Source organism: Chanos chanos, chromosome 13, assembly GCF_902362185.1.
Source record: "Chanos chanos chromosome 13, fChaCha1.1, whole genome shotgun sequence".
Lineage (NCBI taxonomy): Eukaryota > Metazoa > Chordata > Actinopteri > Gonorynchiformes > Chanidae > Chanos > Chanos chanos.
This window is the reverse complement of record NC_044507.1, coordinates 6,622,872-6,649,292: the sequence shown is the minus strand read 5'-3', so window position 1 is coordinate 6,649,292 and position 26,421 is coordinate 6,622,872. Positions and strand designations below refer to the sequence as shown.

The 26,421-nt window shown below is 41.3% G+C and overlaps 3 protein-coding genes across 4 annotated transcripts; 2 read left to right on the top strand and 1 right to left on the bottom strand.

The window, feature by feature from the left end:
- Positions 1-384: 384 nt before the first annotated feature.
- Positions 385-1,521, bottom strand: zgc:112052 (protein C19orf12 homolog). Its single transcript, XM_030790763.1, has 3 exons — positions 1,422-1,521; positions 818-994; positions 385-674 (listed from the first exon to the last, which is right to left on the bottom strand). Exons 2-3 carry the CDS (start codon positions 975-977, stop codon positions 409-411), a joined length of 426 nt encoding a protein of 141 aa, XP_030646623.1. The 5' UTR covers positions 978-994; positions 1,422-1,521; the 3' UTR covers positions 385-408.
- A 903-nt stretch (positions 1,522-2,424) lies between these two features.
- uri1 (URI1 prefoldin like chaperone) lies at positions 2,425-8,970 on the top strand. Of its 2 annotated transcripts, XM_030790109.1 has the most exons (12): positions 2,425-2,502; positions 2,753-3,118; positions 4,360-4,394; positions 4,516-4,594; positions 4,875-5,010; positions 5,170-5,261; positions 5,532-5,592; positions 5,736-5,904; positions 6,326-6,602; positions 7,011-7,162; positions 7,449-7,692; positions 8,054-8,970. In XM_030790109.1, exons 2-12 carry the CDS (start codon positions 3,047-3,049, stop codon positions 8,234-8,236), a joined length of 1,500 nt encoding a protein of 499 aa, XP_030645969.1. In that variant the 5' UTR covers positions 2,425-2,502; positions 2,753-3,046; the 3' UTR covers positions 8,237-8,970. The 2 variants fall into 2 exon arrangements, with proteins under 2 accessions (XP_030645969.1, XP_030645968.1); XM_030790108.1 differs by lacking the exon at positions 2,425-2,502 and having other exon boundaries at positions 2,609-3,118.
- A 7,522-nt stretch (positions 8,971-16,492) lies between these two features.
- On the top strand, positions 16,493-19,185 carry LOC115826684 (E3 ubiquitin-protein ligase TRIM39-like). Its single transcript, XM_030790570.1, has 4 exons — positions 16,493-16,843; positions 17,630-17,747; positions 18,234-18,314; positions 18,533-19,185. The coding sequence occupies exons 1-4, from the start codon at positions 16,493-16,495 to the stop codon at positions 19,183-19,185; spliced, it is 1,203 nt and encodes a 400-aa protein (XP_030646430.1).
- The last annotated feature ends 7,236 nt before the right edge of the window (positions 19,186-26,421 follow it).

Below are 26,421 nucleotides of genomic sequence, written 5' to 3'. Positions count from 1 at the left end.
CCAGTGAAAAGCAAAAACGAGGTGTTACGACTCACCGTGATTTAATAAATACACAAAAGAATATTACTCAACCCGTACCCACTAGGTGAATACATGTAGGCATCAGTAAAATTAACCAGAGCACACGGTTGTTCATGATCATTCATAAGATTCTACCAAGCGTGTTCCCATTGAACACCACGTCGCCCAAGACTTGATCTGACATTTGGCAAGTGAACATTTTCGCACAAGTATGTAAGTGTTTTTCCCTTTGTGCTTGTCCTTAACTGATATTAAGTTTTTTTTTAATTATATCACCTTAAGCATAACAACTACTCCATGAAGTGATATCTTGACTAGATATCTATCGATGTAGTGTGAAATGAGTGACAGTGTATCTTTTACGTGAGGCTTTTAAAAAACAGTGGTCTAGTCCACATAATGCACCTCGGCTTGAAGCTCCCTGTGAATATAATTCAGGAGAGCGGCGGTCACCTGCTGCTGAAGTGAGGCATTTCCAACCACCAGTGTAGTCAACTGTGCTACATCTGTCCACTTGACTGAGGCCAAAATGACCATGATTTCCTCATAAAGTCTCTTTTGTTGCTCGGGGGACATTTCCATGATGACCTGCGGGAGCGGTTTGAACTGACCACTTGTCATCCAGCATCCCAGAAGTCCTCCAACAGCACCCCCTGTCGTGAAAGTTGAACAAACTTTAAGTCTATGACTGTTATGAAAGCTACTCCATCTTATGATGACAATAAATCAACCCAGAAAACAAATAGTACACACATGTAGCGACTGTGTCATTACCGGCTATTAAAAGGATACTCACCTACTGCTATTCCTAGTGGACCCCCAACTAGGCCGCCTGCGAAAGCCAATCCTCCGGCAGTCAGTGCGCCCCTCCCAGAGTGTTTTACCGCAGTCTTTACTTGCTGATTTGCCGACAGTTCGCAACAAAGCCTCATAACATCGTCAATTCTTGGGGACATCCTGATAAATGTAATACCTGTTCACAAAATCCCATTATAAACATCAGCTCTCTGAAAAATCGTGTTACGCATGAGTATATCACTGGAAAACTTATACAACAGAGGTGGCAACACTGCCTCCAAAGAGGCAGGTTTCATGAGAGAATCAAGCAAAACAAAGGAATGTAGATAAACAAGACATGGTCCTCTGCAATATCGGCAATCGCACAGAGCTGAATTCAGTTGAAATTGTGAGGATACCATTCAGCATCCTAATTAGGTTGATATATGCCGCATGACAGAGGGCAAAATCAGTGCTTTAAAAACGAACACTTAAGTTTTTGGTACGTACGCTGACAGCACGTTTTCGCACATCTAAACGACATTTGTGCGTGGTCTATGAATGGACTTAAATGGGTCCACGCGTATTCATCGCTGTAGCTAGGACAATAACCAAATACTTACCTAAAAAAATAAATTAAAGTCTCGTCAGCAGTCCGCACAAAGTGTGGTGGAGGATGAATTCCATCGTTATTATAGTAACAATGTTTTTTATGGTGATGAAGTCGTAGCTTTTATTATCTCATGCTCCTGAGTCATTCCCGTCAACTGGCACCGTGAAGCTACCTACAGGCGAACATTACAACATATTAGTCCTTAGTCTTAACTGAGAACTTGATTTTTAACTGAGTGACAAACTAGGGAATTTGATTAGAGGCTAGAATATACAGGCGTTACGTGCGCTATAAATTTGTATGTAGGCCTGTAAAAATTCCTGTCTAACGTGTGTAGAAAGGCTCACAGCATTTAATGTAATGTCATCGAGTGCTGGCTAGCCCAGTTTGAATATACAGACAAACTCGGCTGGAAAAGAACGATGACAACAACAACAAGATATGTTAGATACACATGGATTTTAAGGAACATCGTAAATACTAGTTGCCTGATCTGTAACATGAAAGGTAGTATTCTCTCCTTTTACAGTGATACGTGTATACAAAGACCACAAAACAGTATTTTAAGCAAGTTGTACTCACTTGTTTTGATTTGATGATAGATTTCTACATCCGTCTCTATGCAAACAGTAAAATCTCTGTAACGTATTAGAGGGCTGTTATTTTGAAAGAAAGTAGCTCCCCATTATTTTGAGAACATCGTAGGCGCTTTCGCCAGCGATGAACCACGTGGTAGCAGCGTGAGAGTGTTTACACAGATTACGCACTAGGCCACACCCCTTGAGGAATATCACCGTTATCGTTCATATCTATAAGCTATAAAGTTATAATCGTCTGTCAAGGTCTCATTACGAAACCAACTGACGCGTTATAAGCTGTATTTAGAAACAGGTCTTGCAGTTTTTTAAGTTTGCCTGCCCTCATCAATTAGCCTTGTGCTATTTACTGCATGCGACAATAACTGAGAGGCGTAAGGTCATACTGATCCACGATGTAATACTTGGCTAACGTTCACGATTTGACGGAGGATACAAAAACGACTACTACCGCGGGGATTCCCTCCACGGATATGTAAAGAAATATACTATGAAGTATGGTATACTATAAAGAAGTATACTATGTTCTGAAGCTGTTCTAGAAAACCTCAAGGAATTATCTACGATGCTATTCCTTTGAATTGTAGTTTATTGTTTACATCGGTCAGTGCTGAGGGTTTCAATAACGAAAACAACAGGAATTCTATATTTCATATGTTTAGTCCATGTGGAAGTGAAAGTAATACTAGGAACGAGCATTTAATCACGTGTACAAGGTGTTGTGCTTTGAAATCATTTTACCCAGAGTACACCAGGAAGCTGATGAACATGGCGCAGGGTCAGCGACGTCGCTGAGACAGTGGTGGAAAACATACCGTGGAAATTCTTTGCAAAAACGGCGATATACTAAAATGCAAGTGTGAAATGGTCGCACTCTCGGAATCCTGGATTACTACTGCTGTTTCATTGATGACTAAAAGGCGACACGGGCTAAGGAATACCTTTCATTGCATTCATAAACATTTCTTTAGGACTCCAACCCCCTGAGTAGTATTGCTGGGGAGATACTCTATCATTTATTTGATACATAACAAAGAAGATGTCTGGTTCGGTAAAAATGAAAAATGACCTTCCACATGGAGTTGAAAGACTTACGGAGGAGCATAGACAGGTATGAATACAAGCTGGGTGCACTCGACTGACCAGCCGAAATTTTTGTCCACGCTGCACGCGAAACCTTTTGCCTCATGGCACAGACTGTGCAACGCATTCGCTTCTCTTTGAAAGTTTTGTTATGTTTACTCAGTTGAACAATCAGATGGATATTCACCTGGAGCACAAGAGCGTTTTCGTGAGTCAGTTTTAGAGCAGAGTTATCTGAATATTCTAGAAAGTTCTCCGTCACGTGTTGCACTCGTAAATCTAGTCATTGTGTGAGAACTGCCATGATTATTCTATTCTATTTATTTTGTTTATTTATTTATTTTTTACATTTGCTGTCGCAGGTCAAGTGTACTATTGTATACATTTAGTGTGGTAAGTTGAGGTGCTGAAATTGTGCATTGCATATTTAAATGTCAGTCAGAGAAACTGCAAGCAAGCTGAGTTCAGCGAGGATCAGATTCTCTCTGTCTTATTGGTCCGAGCTGGAGTTGCCAGAGTGGACAGACAGTGGGACGACGAGGCGCAGCTGTTGTCTGAACACTCACTGGAACCTCCAAAGGACATTTTGAGTCCAACCAACACCAAGTTATATTGCATGCCAAGATTAATAATTTACAGTCGTATTTGGGTTTATGTCAGTGCTTTATAGCTGTAGCATCCGCAGCAGTGTTGCTCTTTAAATATTATGTCAGTGAACCAGTTAAAGTGTATTAAAGTGCGCAAAGATAGAAACAATTGTTATGTAATATGCAAAAGCAGATAGTGAAATGAAATGTTTGAATGTATTGCTGTTAATCAGGTGTGATTGCAGAGACGACAGAGTTTACAAACCACGATTCAGAGCGCTGCGTGAAAGTTTCGTAGTTTCACTTCGAAAACTTGTTTTACAGCACGTGGGTAGAACATGGTAGTAGCACGCAAGGATATTTTCCAACGTATTTACATCAGAAATGTATCCTAATTATTGCTATTGTAGGATACATTCCCTGCATTTTTAAACACTGTTGAGGTACCAAACGATTTATGGCACACTCCAAACTTCAGATCTCTGCAGTTTGTTTTGATAAGGACCTTGCTTATTTCAGGAAGCATCTGCAGGACCACTCTTTTGGTTTTCATCTGAAGTTATATAATCCACCCGTTTACAATCTCCTTTCATAACCCCTCTGATTAAACACTGCTTCTTTTTATGCAATCAGGACTAATGTAGCCTAAAGTGGTGAATAACTGTCACTCTATCAATAACAGGTGGTGAAAAACTATCAAGGTCAAATTGAACACTGGTGAGTCTCAACAGAACATAAAAAATTTGCTTTTGTATGTTTGCGTAGTTAGATGAATTAGATGGTATTCTGTGCGTGACATATGGGCTTGATTTTATGTATCTTTTTTCATGATTCTTAGGAACAAGGTAGAAAGAGATTATGAAGTCCTGCAGGACCGCCTTAAAACTTTACCCGATAGGTTGTCCTATGACATCATGGTATGTTTTATATTCAAGCCTTCCTTCGCCTCTTTTTCTGTGAACTTGTTTGTAGTGATTCATTCAGAAAAGATAGCAAATAATATTCTAAAACTCCTCCTTTGAAAAGTATTGTGTGATGGCTGTCATATTATCAGGAAGCAAATGGGAGAAAAAAAAAAAAAACTTTTTCCAGTCCAGCGAACTAAAGTTTTCTCCCATAATCCTTACGACTGACAAGACCTCCCGCACCGTTAAATAAACTGTCACTCTTTCCGTCTCCGACTCACTGCAATAATAGGTACCGTTCGGCCCTTTGGCGTTCATGCCAGGAAAACTCGTCCACACGAACGAGGTCACCGTTCTGCTGGGTGATAACTGGTTTGCGCAGTGCTCGGCCAAGGAGGCTCAGACTCTAGTGGAACATCGGAAGAAACGTGAGTGATGGGCGCGGTCGTTCGGTGACCTCATTTTTAAAAACTCTACAGATGCTGGAGACGGTGGCCGGGGATTATGCCGCTCTGGTATCTTTGTGTCTCTGTATGTGTGCGTTTTATCAGTATTGTTAACTAATGATTCCTTTTTTCCCCTGTCAGATGTACAAAAAACACTTGATGACTTGCACAAAGTGGTGAAGAACTTTGAAAACAGAGTGGAGTTCACTGAGGATCTTAAAAAACTCACTGGGGTAGGTTTGTCTTCGAGGGGACAAAACAAGCAATTCCCTGTTTTGTTCGTCTTACTCAAGAGTTGTAGGCAACCTCAGTGTCATCCAGTGTTTGCATATTGATTAAGCGTAAAATATCTTCAGACACGCTGTCAAGACACATCCAGCGATAAACAGTTGTTCAGAAGATGGTGTCTGGCACTGTGTTTGGAGGGTCGCAGTGACGTGGCTTAATAGTTTTCATTTGTGCAGTCATCAGTCTGCCCTCTCATCCATCCTCTCTGTGTTCAGGCAAATGGAGATTATGTGGACATCAGGGAAGAGATGGAAAACGATGAACAAGTTACCAAAGGTAATTACAAGTTAAAAGTACAAGTACCACTGGTTAAAAACTGCTCGGTTTTAACCTTATCACTTGATCAAATTTGTAGCAGTGGTATTTTAATGTGTATTAAAGCAGTGTTAAGACATTTTAACTTTTTTTTTTTTTGACAGGAAAGCAGAGACTGGCCCACAAGCCCCACTCCAAGCCCAAAGAGGAGTATGTGTTGGAGCTAGAGGAGGGGGATGGAGGGGGCCACAGAGGACTGCTGTCTGAGGAGGAGTTGTGGGCGCGGCTGGATGAGCTGGAGAGGTTGGAGGAGGAACAAGATGAGCAGGATCGGTAAGAGAAACACTTTCATTCATTCATTCACTCATTCACTCATTCATTCATTCACTCATTCACTCATTCATTCATTAACTCATTCATTCATTAACTCATTCACTCATTCACTCATTCATTCACTCATTCACTCATTCACTCTTTCACTCACTCATTCATTCAGATTACACAGATTGATTTGGCTTATGGTTTTGTTTTGGCCGGGGGGGTTTTGTCACACATTCGCGTTCACAGATTTAGATGTCCCTCCTTAAATTGAAAACTTACATATTCTTACATTTCCATCGATTACTTTTGCACGTATTCAAATTCAAACACAGATTTAAAAATGTATGAAATGTGTACACTCTCTAAAACTTTCCAGTAAATACACACCTTTCCATCAGTCATCAGTTTAATTGCAATTTCTCTACAACTGCAGAGTCAGTGACAGCGTGGACACTAATGGCGAGTACTCCAGCTCCTCTTCATCAGAGGAAGAGAAGGAGGGAGAAGGAGGTGACGGCGCTCCGGTGAACGGCCTTGCCGAAACGGAGGGCGGGCAGCCTGTTGCTCACGTGGGCCAGGTGAATGGAATCAGTGGATCACACCCTAACGAAAACGAGGAGGAGGAGGATGAAGAGGAAGAGGAGGAGGAGGAAGAAGAAAGCAATGCACTGCCGACCATCTACTTCTCTCATACAGTGGAGCCCAAAAAGGTGAGATATCACACTAGGGGCGTATTGTCGCATTGGATTTCCTGCTGTAGAGAGTGGTTTTAGTCTGAGTGACCCAGCGGTGGTGTGAGTGCTCATTACAGATGGCATGCTAAATTTAGCTTCTCAGACGCTTTCACAGGGACAGTGGGGGGGGGCGGGGGTTGAGATTTTATTGTAGTGTTTGAGACATGCGCACGTCTGTGTTCAAGGGGCTTTTAAAATGGTTTATAATCCCTGTGGTGTCTGTAGATCTGTGGTCGAAAATGTAGAATTTTTTTTTTTTTTTTTTTTTGGGCCCCCGTGGGTATCCAGTTATATACTCTTCACACGCGGGCTCCTTACTGTGGGACATGTCGTTTCAAGTCCAGTCAAGGGCTTCAAATCGTGCTCTTTCTCCTTCCCCCTCAGGTGAGGATAAACACAGGAAAGAATACCACTCTGAAGTTTAGTGAAAGGAAAGAACAGAAGGAACAGGCGAAGCGGAAGAAGAAGAATGGAAAGACAAACGGACACTCTATCCACGAGCATCACAAGATCAACACACCAGCAGATATTTACAGGTACCAATAAACCTAACGCACGACACTTCAGACAAGTTTTGGTTATCAGGTTCTCACAGTAATCTTTAGTGCCTCTGATGGGGACTGTATGCAAAGACTTCAGTATGTCTCCGTCACAAACGAAAAATGTCCAAATTCTGACATCTTTCTGACTGAAGAGGGCACTGTTAAACCTTGTAAGCACTACTGTCAAGCCGTCGGTGTGATTTGAATGTTAGTGGGGTTTTCGTTTTTTTTTTTTTTTTTCCTGACGTTTGCCTGTATTGGATCCTGTGTGTCTTTCCAGGCTGTTTGTGGACGTCGTGAACGGAGAGCTTATTCCCAGGAAGTCCATTCTGAAGTCCCGGAGCAGGGAAAACAGCGTGTGCAGCGACACCAGCGAGAGCAGTGCCGCCGACTTCGAGGAGCGGCGAGTTGCGTTCGGTCGCACCTTCAGCCACGACGACGCCACGCACAGCGATACCAGCGATGGAGTCACGGAGGAAGAGAGCCCGACAGGAGTACCGCTGCACCCCAGCAGTCGCTTTGAGGTAAGTGTGGCACACTTTGGTAACATTCATTGATTTATCCATCGTGGCACTGTCAGTGTGTTTCCATGGTGAGCTAATGGAAAATTAATACAGCACATCCATGGATGTCTTGACTGTATTTGTATTCCGTTTTCGTCCTGATGTACAAATGGACTTTTGGCAGTTGCCACACAAAGACGTCTGTTTTGAGACTATAAGACGTCTGAGGTTTGCTTCTCAGCATTGAATTACATATCCGGAAATACATTTTTGTGGGACTCTGTGTTGAATTCTTCTGCTTACTGAAACCAGCATTTTTTTTTTTTTTTTTTTTTTTAGAGTATGTGCATTGGCATATGAAATTTCTCCTTGTGTGTTTTAGGCATTTTCAGGCACTGTGGTTGAGAAGGATCCGCTACCCTCATCCATTCCTCACCTGACTATCGCCCCTCCTGCTTTACCCACAATTCCTGAGAGGAAGCTTGAAGAGGTGGGCCAGGAAGTGGCCCAGGAGCCGCCCAAAAGGGTTTCTAAGTTCAAAGCTGCCCGGCTGCAGCAGAAATGAGAGAGAGAGAGAGCAAGACTCCGCGAACTGCCAGTCCCTTTTTAAACTTTTGTACTACAGTAACACTTTAGGCAGGACTTGCGGCAAGCAGCACTAGTTCTAGCACTTTCCTGTCTCTCTCCCTCTCTGTCTCTCTCTCTTTCTCTGTCTCTTTTTCTGCTGTGATTATTATTCTTGTCATACCAGTCAGTGTGTATCAGTCCCTCTTTTCTTGCTATGCATCCATAACGCTCGTTACACATTTTTATAACAGACCATACCAATGTTTCGAGCGTCCCTTTGAAAACTATGAAATGTCATATATGCAGTTCTCCCAGTATCCCTTGTATGTAGACTGTAATTTAGCTCTAGTTTGCTCATATGGTTAAAACAAAAATGATCAGAAATAATTTTATGAAACAGTAGCATTATTAGCACCCGTAGGGCTCCACATTCTGTCGTCGCTGTTCCTGTTGGGTTGTTTTCATAATAATACGTTTAGCGGCTTCCGCTGGGGTCGCGTTTTTCTGCTGGTCGTCCTTTAGTGTTCTGTCAATGAGATCACCGTGCTGCTTGGATGACATGCGATATAACATGAACATGTCAGTCATTTTGCCTCTCTTTGAGAAGATATAAGCTTTTCATGTTTCTCCAGGGCTCCTGTGCGGAGTTTTTCTCTTTTTCTTCTAAAAGTGGTCTCTTTATCTTTGACATTTTGTTTTTGAATGTAAACAAATTTTCTGTGAACCCTTAAAATGTTGTGATGAAAAAACGGAAGTAAAAATTGTTTTGTTTATTTTGAGCGTGCGTTTTCTAATTGATTTTCTTAGAATGAGTCTTTTTTTTTTTCACTTTTGATTTAATCATGAAAAGCGTATGAAAGAAGAGCTCCGGGGCTTTACTATAACCAGATCCTTTATTGTCACACTCACTCACTCACTCTCCAACTTCAGAAAACTACAGTGACTGACTGCTTTCACTTCTTGTAAGAGAGAAAACGGTTCATGTAAATTGAGCACCGTCTACATAATCAGTTCCTTATTTTGTCCCATGTTGTTTTTAAATATGTGAAATGTTTGCCACAAAAATGCTGTTTGGTCCCTCACAAGCCGGAAAAGTCGACTATGCAAAGATCAGGCCTAGTTAAGCTTCAGTGGAGACAGATATGGCCATGTCCAGCTGGTGGGCAGCCGCCAGAACCATCCCCAGCCTCCGCCAGAACCATCCCCAGCCCCCGCCAGAGCCATCCCCAGAACCATCCCCAGAACCATCCCCAGCCCCCGCCAGAACCATCCCCAGCCTCCGCCAGAACCATCCCCAGAACCATCCCCAGCCCCCGCCAGAACCATCCCCAGCCTCCGCCAGAACCATCCCCAGCCCCCGCCAGAACCATCCCCAGCCCCCGCCAGAACCATCCCCAGCCTCTGCCAGAACCATCTCCAGAACCATCCCCAGCCCCCGCCAGAACCATCCCCAGAACCATCCCCAGAACCATCCCCAGCCCCTGCCAGAACCATCCCCAGAACCATCCCCAGCCCCCGCCAGAACCATCCCCAGCCTCCGCCAGAACCATCCCCAGCCCCCGCCAGAACCATCCCCAGCCTCCGCCAGAACCATCCCCAGCCTCCGCCAGAACCATCCCCAGCCCCCGCCAGAACCATCCCCAGAACCATCCCCAGCCCCCGCCAGAACCATCCCCAGAACCATCCCCAGCCCCCGCCAGAACACTCCCCAGCCTCCGCCAGAACCATCCCCAGCCTCCGCCAGAACCATCCCCAGAACCAGCCCCAGCCTCTGCCAGAAGAGCATGTTTAATGATCTGAAAGACTATTATGAAGACTGAGAAAAAGAGGGATTATTGATGTCATTTAGATGACCGCATGCTTGCTGATCACGTATGTTTACTGAAAAATGGTGATTCCATGACACTGAATGCTTTTCTTTTTGCAGCCTCTTCAGACGTTTTTAGAAGAGTCATATCCACACTCCATACGATACCATAAACAAACACAAACACGACAAAACCCAGATCTATTTCGATTGTGTTTTACTCCTGCATCATTTTAAAATTCTGCAACAGCGCACGGAAACGTGTCACGACACAGAGCAAATGAAAACCAATCAGAGTATGAAATTACACTCTGAAGAGGATCTCTGTTCACTCTTTTGAAACGGCGCAGCACCAGACTCCCAGTGCCGCCCCCAAAAACTCCACCTGCTGCTACAGATCTCTTCCCTCCCCCGGCCCCTAACAATAGCCCTGTCAGTCCTCTCTCATCCTGAAGAGTTTACACAGCTCACCACTTGGTTGTGTTGATCGTCATTTCATATTTAAAAGCTCATAACCTTTTTTACAGCAAAAAGCTCAGTGTTTTATCGCTGACATGCCCCCCCCAGCCACGGTAGGCTGTCTTGAACAGTCAGGTTTTGCGGTCGGTGTTGAGTTTTTCCTCTGTTTTCTACCTTTAACGGTCACTTATCAGAGGAAACAGGATCATTTCAAAGCCACTGTATTTCTTCTTTTATTGCATCAGTTACATCAGAAAAGGGCTTTTCTCCTCAGAAAACATTTGGAGTCTTCAGAAATGGAGTTTCATGTAAGTATTTGTGATGTATCAGAATTGAAGAGGCATAAGAAGAGAAAATGGGAAGTGAGATGGCACCAGCTTTTGTATAATCCATACTTCAGGCAGCAGACTCTTAAAAACAACAACAACAACAACAACAAAAAACTCCCCACAACCCCATCACATGAAATGGACCCCCATCTCCTCTGCAGGATTTGCAGCTTTCTGAAATACCTTATGCAAAATATACACTGAAGGGCCTTTTCATGAAACGCTGTTACTAGGGACCAATCATTTAGGCCCTGTGCCGGTTTGGGAAGGACTTCAGCCAAGTTCTCTGCTGTGGCATGACTCCTGAACTTTAAGGCGCCAGGCACCTGCAGAGTCAGTAACCCAAACATATCAAAACTTCCACTTTTTTTTGATTGGCTTTAGCAGGTTCAACCCTCAAAAGATTGTGTCCCAAGAAACTGGTTTAGTTCAGGGGAGCATAGCCCATTCAGAGTTGAGAACAGTGTGTAGTGGATATGATCTTATACAGTTGTGCCACCAAAGGCTTATTCAGTTAGTTTGGTCCCCGCAGGAGTCTTCCAGCAAAGAAACAGCAAAACACACAATAGTGATTTTCACGCACGGTGGTAAGCTGAAGAAATCACAACAAGCTTTCAAGAATATATTAACAAAGAATAGTGGTCTAAGTAAATTTGTAAAAACAGTGTGCTGACTACCACGTCATTTTAAACGAAGAGAAAAAACCCTAAACAGATTAAAGAGCTGTCTTGGAAATGTCGTGACATTGTTGACAGAGACAATGGGAGCCACTACACAAACGACCTACTGAAGAAGTCTCAAGAAATTCTGCACAGAGAGAGAGTGTGAGAGAGAGTGTGAGAGAGAGAGAATTTTAGAAAAAGAAAAAGAGGGAATATGAAGCTAGAGTCAGCGCTGGGGCAGAGGAGATGACAGCAGAGGCAACGAAAAGAAAGGAAGAGCCAGCGAAAAGCAGAGCTGAGATCACCGTTGTTACTACCGTCGCTGGTATCACCGGTGCTGGAATTGCAGGTGGACCAGCAGGTCTTGCAGGAGCAATGCTTGCAGGAGGTGCCAGTATAGCACGAGAGTGTTTCGTCCAGTAACTCATGCAGTGGCACTAAAGTAGAGAGTTTACATGTAACCCTACATCTGAATCGTTACTGTAGAGTGAACGTGATGAAAAAAAGAGAACAGTTGCATGTTAATGAGGGCAGTTTTAGTCTTTTATAGGATCTTTTGTTGATTCAATTAAGATAGCAAGTCAAAATCAACGGATGTGAATGAATTTAAGTGTGTTTTCATAAGATTCCTTATTTTACATTCATTGTGTTTTTTCCTCAACATGTTATTCATGATAAGGTCACTGAATATGTTAAACTGTGTCTTGGTAAAGGTGTAGCTGCTTCATATTGATGTAAAAAAAAGTGCAGTTTGGGTTTTCTATAGTATGGGTGAGACATTCATATAATCATTTTTCTTTTATCTAATGGGAAATAGTTGTTGTCAAACAATCACATGTTAACTGTTTGAAAAACTAATAAACACTAATCTGTATGTTACTTTAAAATGTAATCTTGTATAATGTTTTGTTGTTGTTGTAGTATCAAAGAGCATTTTCTCTACCAAGTCTTATTTGGCATAGTATTTATGATTAACTGATTTACTAAAAGAAAGAGAAAAACCTTAATAAATACCTTGACAGGGGAAAAAAATCATAGGTTTTCAGTTCATAATACAACTCTTCCAATGTTTCATCTTTTATCCAAATGAGAAAGTAAATTCATTTTCGTTTTATTAAATAATTTTGAATTGTCTTCTAGTATATCTGATAGCTTTTGCAATGTCTGATTTAGAATCCTCTGAAGGAGGACTCCTTGTTTGTGACACATAACAGGGCTCACAGATATCTGAATCTTTTAAATCACCACCAACCAAGTCAGACTTTTCAGGTGTATTCTTCTCTATAGCTTGGCGTTAAGCACTAAATTGCAGATCGGAATGAATTTTCCAGCTGTTGTGATTTGCCGGTCTGTGCTCCGTAGCTTACCTTGCCATCGTTGCAGTTTCTCACTCTCTGATGGTGCGGAAGTCTTTCCTGTACTTCCAGATATGGCCACTAGAAGGAGACAGAGATAAGGTAATATCATGACACCTCTTAAACATCATCACTAGCAGGTAAATGGTGATATATGCGCAGGATGACATGTATATTCATAGCATATATCATTGTGTGTTTTTAAGCCCAAATATGATCCCAGGGGCTGGAAATGTATGCATACTTAAAAATGAGACATATTACAACTATATGAGCCATACATGAGGTATAAACGACGTGAGGGCACAGGCCATGGCAATGTGATAACCACATGATGTACTGTGACAGAATGGACAGTTTGTTCATTTTACACATGGGAAATCTATTTAGCCCTGTTATGTCTAAGCAAAACAAAACAGTTTCCAACAGTACATATTCAGAGATGGGGTATTTTCTTTCCTTGTCTGACTATAAGGCCTCTTCTACTTTGTTTTATTAATCAGTTCACTTTATAGCCGCTGCCATAAGGAGCATGCTTGTTCCCTGTACGTTGCAAACAAAGTAGAGAGAAAATATTAAAGAAACGTGATTTGTTTAAAGGATATTTTACTTGTTTTGTCACAGAAACAAGAATAAATACAAAAAAACATTAACAAATACAATACAATCCAGTTCACAGCATAATACAGTCACTACAAGAGAACAAAAACAGGCCAAATCAGAATCTGTGTCAGTCAGTGGGTAGCTCCCTGTCCACAGTTAGCTAGCCCTTTTATATGTTTTAAAGCATCACGTTTAAGTTTACACAGATAAAGAAAAGCAGTGGTACACCATCACACACACACACACACACACACACACACACACAGACACACACACACAGACAGGCCTGTAGGGTGACAAAACAATCCGAGTCAACAGTAACAACCTTAGCACCGTTACTCAGTCAGACAGGGTGGAAGAACAGTGAACATTAGTGAGGGAACAGTTCTTTCCATCAGTCCATCCCTTCACTCCTCTATCGGTAGCTTGTGTCTGATTGCAGTGTTATCCATCAGCACATCAGCTCATTGACATTTAGACTTCGACAGGTCCTGAGTCAGCACTCTGCCTGCGTTCAACATATGCAATTAATCTCTCTTCAACCGAATTGAATACCGAGCTTTGACTCGAGAACTTTTAGGCTTCTTGCCTAAAACCCTAATCTATCTTAAATCAAGGCCATTTTGAAGCGAAGTGCTCTGCACTTAGTGTGTCTAATTCACAGGCTTTTTCGAGTGTTTATGACTACATTCATCAAAACAACTGGATATGGACAAACTGCACACTGATTATTAATGCATAAAAACACACCGTTTCTCAGAAGATTTGAAGCTGTGCGTGTCATTTCGTCCTAAAAGCTACAGCCGGTACAGAAACACGCAAGACGCCCTCACTCCAGGAAACCCTTTTACCCACGACGGAGATGATTACTAAAAACTACTCCCCGACTTTCCAATCTAATACAGTAATGAAACATTAATGATTATGGACGTTCAAACAGTGTGGAATCCCATGTCAAAAGTACTTAAATTAAAAGGCCAGACTTCATTTTTACCCCTTCGTGATCTAAGCAGCTTGTGTCTGAGACTGTCAAAAGGATGATGATCACTCTAACGAACTACTCCATGCCCGTGAGCCCTGACTGCCCTGCTAGGCTTTCACCAAGCTCTGACATGCTGTGTTTAAAGGTTTATTCTCTCTCTCTCTCTCTCTCTTTCTTTTTCTCTCTCTCTCTCTCTATGGATGACTAGTGCTGACTGCATGTGTTAAATACATAGAGTTTCACCTCAGGTGGCTGATTGAGACGCTGAGAATCCATTTCACTCATAATTGAAACATCTGATACTCATCTCAAAGCAGTGACTATTAAAAGGCAATTACACACTCATTAGTAGAGTGGTTAACACATCTAATAGAGGCAGATGGAGAATATCAACACTCATTCTGTGGATACTGCCCTTTGTTAGCATTTCCTGTTGATGCTAAAGTAGCATGGTTTACCCCATTAGCATGCTATACTGTGTATGGGTGACCTCCGTTGTCCGAAAGATCGAGGACAACATTTTTATTCTCTTTCCAGTAGGCCTTGCCTTTCCAAAATGCTTATTTTCTTTTAATTTCCGTACATTCATTTTACTTTGAGCATCGGGGCCTCGGTAGAATATTTAGGCTTTCGAATAAGAGAGGTTCTAGGGTTCTAAGTGGTGTTGCTACGTTTTTTTGTGCTCTCAGTCATCATTGTCCTACACGGCAGGGCTGTGGTATTCACATGTTTGACTGCTGAAACAATGGATCACCTTGGGCAGCTGTGCAGTCTCCACCGTTTCCAAGGCAATGCAGTTGATTGACAGCTGGTCTGACAACTCCATTCAGCCACCACCTGCTAGCTGTCAATCAGACCAGCCATCCTGGGGCTATTGACAGGCCTGTCAGACAGCGTGAGATGTGTCTGTCAAAGCCCTTGTGCGCTCTTGCACACTGGGAAACATCTTTTTTCTCCCCCAACATCCGTGTTTTCCTCACACACCTCTTCTCAAACAAACCTGATCATACACATAGAGAAATCATATTCTCACCTTTCGTTAAACCTAGCAAGATGAACATAGTGCTCTCTTTCTCAAAATGTCAAAAGGTTGTATTGGTTGTAAAAAAAAAAAAAAAGCAGCATTTGCTGTGACAGATTGCTTTTTGATAGATATGAACAGAAATGACAGGTTTATTCAAATTGTGAGGAATAGTAAACGAAAAAAAAAGTTCATCTGCATTTTGAAAATGATTTGGCTTTTTTCAATATCATGTTATATTTAGCACTACTTTTTACTGGGGACACACATATTGAATACTGTACATCTATTGCAAAACAATTAGGATTAATATTCAGGTAGACATTCTTACACAGCAAATTGTTACTGAGTCCTGTTAACTGCACAGACTGTGCACCCTTAAATCTATGCTACTGAATTATTTAACAAATTAACACACATCTTTCTTAAAAGTTATGTTTATTCATGGCATATACAGCAGGTACTTAAAAAAAAAAAACTTCCTGTTTTGCATTCAGTAAGCAACAAGTTTTTTTTTTTTCTTTTGAGGCTGGAGACCACAACCATACCAAAGAACAGTGCAGGTTTAAGTTGCATGCAAGTCAGAGATTAAAACTTTACCTTCAACTTAATGTTTTGCACCAGAAAATATTTGATCTATAGACCTATAAACCAACATCAGTAGCAGGTTCTTAAACCTGTAAACTTTCCAAGAATCCCTTTATAATATTAAATGTGACAGTGTTTTTTGTTCATGTTTTTATTGGTAAATGTCAATGACTGTATACCCACCCACCTAACCATACATACACACACGCACACACACACAGACACACACACACACACACACACACACTCACACATGCACACATACACACACACTCACACATGCACACATACACACACGCACACATGCACACAGACACACACACAAACACCAATAGAAAGCCACCACCCTAGGTTTCTTTAAGATGTAACTCTCTGGAAGCTCCACCCTCGCACCTAATCAGATATAAAGATGACTGAAACCTTATTTCTCTGTTGGAGTCATAACAAAATGGCCTCTGCATTAGTCTCTGAAGATCTCTCCTTTGACATCCCCTGTGATCCTGTAGTCCTACCCTGTTTGCCTGAGTCTCGGACAACAGAGGAACCTCCAGGATGCCCTGTTGGTCGGAGCCCTGATGCTCCCGGTTATGGTGTCTTCAAGAACCTGTGTAGGTCCATTTGGCCAGAAAGACACCATCAAGCTTCAGCAGAATCAGACAAGATCTGTATCCAACACAATAAGAAACTGAAGTTCTACTGTCTAACTGATGAACAGCTCATCTGCTTGGTCTGTAAGACAACCAGGAAACACATAAACCACAGCGTCTGTTCCAGAGACGAGGCCACCTCACGCACGAAGGTACGAAACCTTTAGAAAGTGACCACAACACAGCTGAAAACTGAAAACATGTAAAGCTACATTTTCACATTTTCATTTTTTGACTTATCTTTTTATCACTCATATTTGAATATAGCTGAAAAAGCCAAGTGACATTTCCTTCTGATGACAGCGAAAAATTGATTTGTCATGAGCAGGATTTGACACTTGATGTGATTTAAAAAAAAAAATAAATAAAATATATATATATATATATATATATATATATATATATATATATATATATATATATATATATATATATATATATATATACCTATATGGTTTGCTAAAAGATATATGTAATACACACACACACACACACACACACACAGAGAGCACTATTTCTATATAAAATACTATTTTTATATTATAAAAATCATAGCTATTGTTAAACAGGATACGTAGTATTACAGTCACAAAGACACAAATCCCCCAGATACATACCAACATGAAGCTAAATGCATTTTTAAACACTTTTCATATATGCTGTGGGTTCGGGTGTTAGATCTTGAAGTAATTTCTTAAATCTTTGTTTTAACGAGAAGGTTAAATTGGGATTAATGTTTATTATGTGATTAAAGGAAGAACTAAGAGATGAGCTAGAATTCTGGCAAGGGAAGCTCAGAGTATTTGAAGATTACATTGACACTTCAGAATACATAAAGGTAAGGAGGTATTGTCTTCACATGTCCATATTGTATCACTAATAACTATAATCAGATGACAGTTGTTTTTTTGTTTTTTTTTTTATATAATTTCTTCAAGAAACAAGCCAAGAGAACAAGGAGAGGGATAAAGAAGCGATTTAAGAAGTTTCGCAAGTTTTTGCACAATGAAGAGTTAGAGAGATTGAGTCTACTGAAGAAGGAAGAGAAACAGAAGAGTCAGATAATGCAAGAAAAAAATGAAGAAATAGACAAAGAAATCGCATCACTTTCAAACACAATCAGAGCCGTTGAAACCAAACTGGTTATTGAAGACATCTCATCTCTTCAGGTAAGAACAACTCTTAACAACAACAACAACAAAAGCAACAGAAACAGTGACAACAATAACAACAACATCTACTGTTTTTTAGGATGTCAAAGCCACATTGACAAGGTATGTAATTTGCCATCTGTTGTTTACTCCTCTGTAACTGATCCTCTGAATTTTAATGCTACTGAAAATGAGTGAGCTTACAGTCTTAATCAACTTCCCCTAAAGTCAGTGGTTACACCGATGACCTTTCAAGGTGTATTGTGTGTCTATTCACTGATCATGATGTAATGTTTGAAGGATACTTGTTAAAGATTAAAACACACGGCAGTAATAACTAGATGTTCCCCTAGACTTCGAAGCACTCTACAGGAGCCACAGACGGTTTCAGGAGCACTGATTGATGTTGCTAAACATCTGCAAAATCTGAGCTTCGAAGTATTAGTAAACATGCAAGATATTGTACAATACAGTAAGTGTCTCAGACGTTGAGCTGTAAATAATTCTTACTTATTTAATTTTTTAACACTGGTCAGTACACAGAGATTTTACCTAATTGTTATTCATTTGTCAGGGCAAAATGTTTTAGAATTTTATCTCATATTTGTGACATGCTGACTGTGATTGATACTAATTTCCCCTTTCTCTCTGTCTCTGTCTCTCTCTCTCTCTCTTGTGCTCTGTCTCAAGCTCCTGTTACTCTTGATCCTAACACATCCCATCCTAGTCTCTTACTGTCTGGGGATCTCACCACTATTACATACCAGGAAGAACAACTGGAGAAGCTTCCCAATAACCCTGAGAGGTTTCAGTCCAGATCCATGGTGCTGGGCTCTGAGGGCTTTATCTCTGGGACCCATTGCTGGGATGTTGAGGTTGGGGGTAATAGAGCCTGGGCAGTGGGTGTGATAACTGAGTCTGCTCAGAGGGAAAGAGCATCTTTGTCAGAGAATCAATTTTGGGAAGTTGCCTTTTATACTGACATGTACGAAGCCCAGTCACTCCACGAGCCCCTGACGGCTCTTACGTTGACCACGGAACCCCGGAGGATCAGGGTGGAACTGGACTATGACAACGGAATACTGCATTTCTTTGACCCTGTAACTAAGACAGCTCTGCACACGTTTAAGGACACCTTCACCCACAGAGTTTTCCCCTATTTTCAGAGTGACTCGTGCTTCCATCCACTGAAGATCGTACCAATGAAATTGTCAATGAGACTGAAGAAACACAGGTTACCAGCAGAAGTATGCGCCTCCATGAATGAGTCTTTAGATGAGAGCAGGAGCAGTGAACCATTATATGAAAATGTGGAACTGTTCAAGGTAAAAGAAGCACAGTAGCATGTATGTCGGTACTGCTGAAAGTCCTCAGTGACTTCTTATTCAGTACAACATTTGCTTTGCACTTCATGTTCTCTTAGTTTCAATACATGTTTGTTTTAATACACATACATAAATTGCCATTTGAATAGTGCCCCCCATCTGAAATGTGCAAAAAACATTTGAAGCGTGAATTCACAGAATGTGAGAGGCCACAAACCAAAGCACCAGCTAAGAATGCTGAATGGTTAAGGTGAACATACCCAGCCTCATAAAAAAAACAAAAAAAACTGACCTACATACACATCCTCACTGGCAACTGCTTTCCCATACCCAATAAACTTTGTCTGAACATCTAGTTTAACTGTGGTGGCATTGCAGTTCACTTTTTTTTAATGGTCATATTACTGTACAGGGGTGTGTATACATACATACACACATGCACGTATGCACACACACACACACACACACACACACACACACACACGCAAGCGCATAGCGCATGCACACACATGTACACGTACTGTGTATCACAATCTAACGTGAGTGATACAGGCTGGCTTGTCTAATAACTGTCTACAAGCTCCACCCTCGCACCTAACCAGATATAAAGACGACTGAAAGCTTATTTCTTCTTTAGAATTGTAACAAAATGGCCTCTGCGTTCGTCTCTGAAGATCTCTCCTGCCCAGTGTGCTGTGACATCCTCTGTGATCCTGTAGTCCTACCCTGTGGCCACATAATCTGTCAGCCCTGTTTGCCTGAGTCTCAGACAACAGAGGAATCTCCAGGATGCCCTGTCTGTCGGAACTCTGATGCTCTCAGTGACAGTATCTACCAGAACCTGTATGGGTCCATTTTGCCAGAAAGACACCATCAAGCTTCAGCAGAATCAGACAAGATCTGTATCCAACACAATAAGGAACTGAAGTTCTTCCGTCTAACTGATGAACAGCTCATCTGCTTGGTCTGTAAGACAACCAGGAAACACATAAACCACAGCGTCTGTTCCAGAGACGAGGCCACCTCACGCACGAAGGTACGAAACCTTTAGAAAGTGACCACAGCACAGCTGAAAATAGGTAAAGCTACCTTTCCATTTTTCTCTTTCCAGCGTGTATGGGTGCAATTGAATCTCCAGAATGAACTGTCTTCAGGGGAAAAAGCCCAAGTGACTTTTCTTTCTGATCACCGCTAAAAGTGATGTGTCATTAATGACTGTCACAAGAATGATGTGACACTTGGTGTGATTTATCTGGTTTATCACAAAAAAAGTTATCAACAAAAACAATCAGTAACAGACCACCTTATTAGGACTTTTAATTACCATTTTGTGTTTCCGTGCAACTACTTTGATTTCTCAGTGATACACAGTTAAAAAAATAAGTCTGCCGGAATATTCTTTACATGTGCATACATAGAGAACCATTTAGCCAACTGTCTATATAAGTATAAATTGAAACAATTCTTCGGTCATTTTTATTCAAAAGAAGAGAGCTTGAATTCTCCAGGTGACTTAATGTTTTTTTTCTGTCCTTAAAGGAAGAACTAAGAGATGAACTAGAATTCTGGCGAGGGAAGCTCCGAGTATTTGAAGATGCCAAACAACATTACACTCATACATCAGAATACATAAAGGTATTTAAATATTACCATTGCATGGTCCGTATTGTGCCACTCATGACTATGATCAACTAACAACTTATTTTATATTTTCTTCAAGAAACAAGCCTGCAGAACAGAAAAGAGGATCCAGGAGGAGTTTCAAAAGCTCCACGCTTCTCTGCGCAGTGAGGAGGTAGAAAGAAAGCGCTTCGTGAAGAAGGAAGAAGAGCAAAAGATTCAGATCATTAAAGAGAGTATTGAGGAAAATAGCAAAGAAATTGCAGCACTTTCAGACATAGTCAGAACTATTGAAGCCAAACTGGGAGCTGAAGATATCTCATCTCTTCAGGTAAGGACAGAAAGCAACAAAAACAAAAACAACAACAACAGCAACAGAAAAGACAGCAACAGTATCATTAACAAAGATTAACATCTCTCTTTGCCTGTTTTTTAGGACTTGAAAGCTACATTGACAAGGTATGCAAGTTGCCAAATGTTGTGTACTCTTCTGTTTCCGATCTGCTAGATTTTAATACTGTTGAATATGAGTGAGCTTACAGTCTTAATCAGCTTCCCCTAATGTCGACAGTTACGTCAATGGCCTTTCAAGACATATTGTGTGTCCTTTTACTGATCATGACGTAATGTTTGAAGGATACTTGTCATAGATTAAAACACTAACTAGATGTTCCCGTAGACTGCGGAGTACCCCAATGGAGCCAAAGAGGGTTTCAGGAGCACTGATCGATGTTGCTAAACATCTGCAAAATCTGAGCTTCGAAGTATTAGTAAACATGCAAGATATTGTGCAATACAGTAAGTGTCTCAGACGCTGAGATGTCAGGCATTCTCACTCACTCATTATCTAAGCCGCTTTTCCTGATTAGGGTCGCAGGGGGTGCTGGAGCCTATCCCAGCTCTCATAGGTCGCCAGTCCATCGCAGGGCAGACACACACACTCACACACACATTTATACCTAAGGGCAATTTAGTGTCTCCAATTCACCTAACCTGCATGTCTGTGGGAGGAAACCGGAGCTCCCGGAGGGAGCCCACGCAGGGAACATGCAAACTCCACACAGAAAGGACCCTGGCCACCCAGCTGGGAACCGAACCCGAAACCTTTTTGCTGTGAGGCGACAGCGCTATCCACTGCACCACCGTGCCGTGTTCTTAGTTATTAAATTCTGTTGTGCTGTGGAGAATGTGTTTCTGACCAGCTCACACAAATTTCCCCTAATATTTCAGGCAAAAAGTTTATTATGCTGAATATGACTGTTACTAACTTCTTAACCTCCCCTCTGTCTCTGTCTCTCCCTCTCTCTTGTGCTCTGTCTCAAGCTCCTGTTACTCTTGATCCTAACACATCCCATCCTAGTCTCTTACTGTCTGGGGATCTCACCACTATTACATACCAGGAAGAACAACTGGAGAAGCTTCCCAATAACCCTGAGAGGTTTCAGTCCAGATCCATGGTGCTGGGCTCTGAGGGCTTTATCTCTGGGACACATTGCTGGGATGTTGAGGTTGGGGATAATAGAGCCTGGGCAGTGGGTGTGATAACTGAGTCTGCTCAGAGGGAAAGAGCATTTTTGTCAGAGAACCAATTTTGGGAAGTTGCCTTTTATACTGACATGTACGAAGCCCAGTCACTCCACGAGCCCCTGACGGCTCTTACGTTGACCACGGAACCCCGGAGGATCAGGGTGGAGCTGGACTACGACAACGGAATACTGCATTTCTCTGACCCTGTAACTAAGACAGCCCTGTACACGTTTAAGGACACCTTCACCCACAGAGTTTTCCCCTATTTTCAGAGTGACTCGTGCCTCCATCCACTGAAGATCGTACCAATGAAATTGTCAATGAGACTGAAGAAACACAGGTTACCAGCAAAAGTATGCGCCTCCATGAATGAGTCTTTAGATGAGAGCAGGAGCAGTGAACCATTATATGAAAATGTGGAACTGTTCAAGGTAAAAGAAGCACAGTAGCATGTATGTTGGTACTGCTGAAAGTCCTCAGTGACTACTGTTTTGTGGCAGCAATTGTCGTCCAGTGGAAGTGCTCTTGGCCTCAATGTAAATGTATTTAAATTGTCCTTTGAATAGTGCCTTTACCAAGTCCAACGGTCATCTCAGACAATTCTTGTGGTTTAAGTTAAAATAGCAACAGCATCAGAAAAAAATATTAGCCGTCATTAATTATGCAGATCATTTACGCTCAAAGAGATTAAACAAGAGAGCATGTATTTAGTGCGTTCTTCCTAAAACCAAATATGTCGCAGTTCTAAATAATTCAGTGTGCGCAAAATCCAAAACAAGATGGAGTCAGTAAGCATGTAAGGCTTTTAAGTTATTATCATCTGCAGACCTTGATTTCCTCTCTCTCTCTCTCTCTCTCTCTCTCTCTTGCTCTCTCGCTCTCTCTCTCTCTCTCTCTCGCTCTCTTTTTTGCTTTCGCAGTCAGGGCATCGTGTTTATACTAGCTTATTTAAAGCATGCAGGCAGGTACCTAGACATTTTTTGTGTATGTGTGTAATTCAGAGGGAGTGTAGGCAAAGCATTGGTTGGAGTAAGAGCTTGGGTTTTCACAGACAACATGGCTGTAGATTTATCAGACATGGTCCAGACAATGGTTATTTGTAGTCAGAAACAGTTTTCTGGTGAAAGAGGCAGACAGAGGCTGACATGACACACAAAATAACAGGTGAGAGACAGTCCGTCAACCACTGGGCTGGTTAACTGTTGTAGCCAAAAGAACCAGGGTCAGAATGAAGAGTTAATGCTATTTTGTCCTATTTGGGGTATGACAATCAATGACCTTATTGAATTTCACCATATACCTAACAAACTCTCTATGTCTAATGCCTAAAGTGTATATGATTATAAAGTTTTGCTGAAAGGATACTTATGTGATAAGTGGCTTTTGCACAACACACAAATGCTTAGCTGCACACTGCATTAGAGTAAAATCTTCAATGTTCATATATCAGATACTCAAAAACAAAATATATAACATGCTTTGGATGCCTGCGAAATGAGAAATAAAGATATATATGCATGATGTGAGAGCATTATAACATCATTTAGAAAAAAAAAACAAAAACAAAAAAACAACAGAGGACACAAACCACATTAACAACCAATAATACGGAGTGGTCAAGGTGCGTATACTCCAGAAATCAGAAATGACTCATTAAAAATTACTGACCTATATACATATCTGAATTGGGAGATGCTTTCGCATATCCAATAAACGCTGTATGAACACGTAATCTAGTTCAACTGTGGTTGCATTACTGTTCACTGTTTTATTTTTAGGAGTCGTATGAGTATACAGGGGCCACACACACACACACACACACACACACATACATATATATATATATATACACACACACTCTGCATGACAGTCAAAAGCCACTGACCCAGGTTGGCTTGTCTAATAACTGTCTACAAGCTCCACCCTCGCACCTAATCAGATATAAAGACGACTAAAAGCTTATTTCTTCTTTAGAACTGTAACAAAATGGCCTCTGCGTTCGTCTCTGAAGATCTCTCCTGCCCAGTGTGCTGTGACATCCCCTGTGATCCTGTAGTCCTACCCTGTGGCCACATAATCTGTCAGCCCTGTTTGCCTGAGTCTTGGACAACAGAGGAATCTCCAGGATGCCCTGTTTGTATGAGAAGATCTTCTCGCTCTGATGATCTCGTTAAAACTCCCTTGAAAACTCTGAATAGGTCCGAAGACCTGTGTAGCCGACACGATAGGGAACTGGAGCTCTTCTGTCTGACAGATCAACAACCCTTTTGCCTGGTTTGTCACATTTCTGGGATTCACATCAACCACAGCTTCTGCTCCAAAGATGAGGCCATGTCCTGCCTGAAGGTACGAAGCAACTGACAAATTTATCATATTCGATTACATCTGAGTACATCTGAAGCACATTTTACATTTGACGTAACACCTGATCTGATATTTCATTTAAATAAATTGTTAATAAGTTCATTTTCAAGAGCTGAGATACCATTTTGCGATTTCATTGACAGTGGTCAAATTAGAAATCTTTGAGGAATGGTTTAAATCCATTTTTACCGAGCGTGAGATTTTCTACAAACAGGCCGGTAGACGTTAGCTCTGCGTACTAAGTACTAACACAGCTGAAAGAAATAAACCTAGAAAATATGTCTCTCATAAGATTAAATATTTTCTGCATTGTTTTAACTGTCCGTTTTTGTTTTTTGTTTTTTTCTTTCAATCACTCAGCTAACAACAGTGCATCACCTAGTATCACATTAAATGGCATCAAAATCATCAAACCATCAGTACTCAGACTTCATGCAACTTTTTATCAGCCACCGCGCTACTACAAAGCTTTAAAAAAAAAACATGTATGCATGCATAGTTTTTTGGCAATATCAGCGGTGAAGATAAGGAGCAGGAGCGGAAGATAAATAAAGAACAGAGGCTCAGTGTATTTCACTCTGTGTGCTTATCTCAATCTGTCTAAGTCATTTAATGTTTTTGACCTCTCAGATCTTTATTCAAGCATGGCTTTTTCATTTTATTGTACCTCTTACTTCCTTATGTTTGCCAGATTTTCAGAAAAGTAATGTTTGCTTCTCAGTTTGACGATGACTTTAGCGTTAGAGACGCATTTGGTTGAAGCTTTTAAATGAAAGAGAACAAAGACGATTGGAAAACTAGCATAACAGCTGGCAAGTTTTCAAACTATGAAATATTCTTCCCCAAATCAGTCAATAACACTATATTAGTAAAGCACGCTGTACGTATATAAGATAGAGATGCGTATAATAAAATGAATAAAGATTAAATGAGAAAAAATGATATGCACTGCTAAATAAATGTTACCCCCCCCCCCCCAAAAAAAAGCATTTGAAAAGAGATTATTTGAACTATGGCGCACCCTAATTATCTTTGATTGAATCAGAGATTATCTAGCACTGTGCGTGCATGCATGACACTCAGAGTATTAGAGGTGTATGGTAGGGGAGCGGAGGGGGGCGGGGTTATGAGGGAGAATAGGCGTGGCTCGACACCATTTTGGCACAATACCATGTAGTCTGAAACCATGTGGTCGGTTGCCTCACTGTAAAAAAACCCCCCTAAGGCTTCTGCTGGGTTTCTGCTGTTGAGGTGTGCTGGAAACACCAACATACTCGATAGAATGATTTAGTCAGATTGAGTCATACCACCCACCCACCCCCTCACCCCCTTATTTAACAGGGCTGTGTATATTCTTTTTTCACCATTTTATGCAGTCGTAAATCATGCCCTCTGCTCATATCTTTGCCATTCGTTAATAAGAAGTCACAATCCATTACCTGAGGAGAAAATAGGTACACAGTACAATAACTTACTGCTGCTATGGATGGGAATGGAATAAACACTACAAAGTGTATCAGTTACGATGATGCAATGCAGTTATAATCTAAAAATATGGAAATGTAAGACATGAAACGCATTTTAAACGAAGCTTTAGTACATGTTAGCATGCATGCTACTAGTGATTTACACCCTGAAAGAATTTTTTTAAAAATGTCTTTTCACGAAACAAATACGACTGGACTCTCTGTCCGACTTCATATTAATTGTCTCATCACAGGCAGGGTTTAGAGAAAGACTACC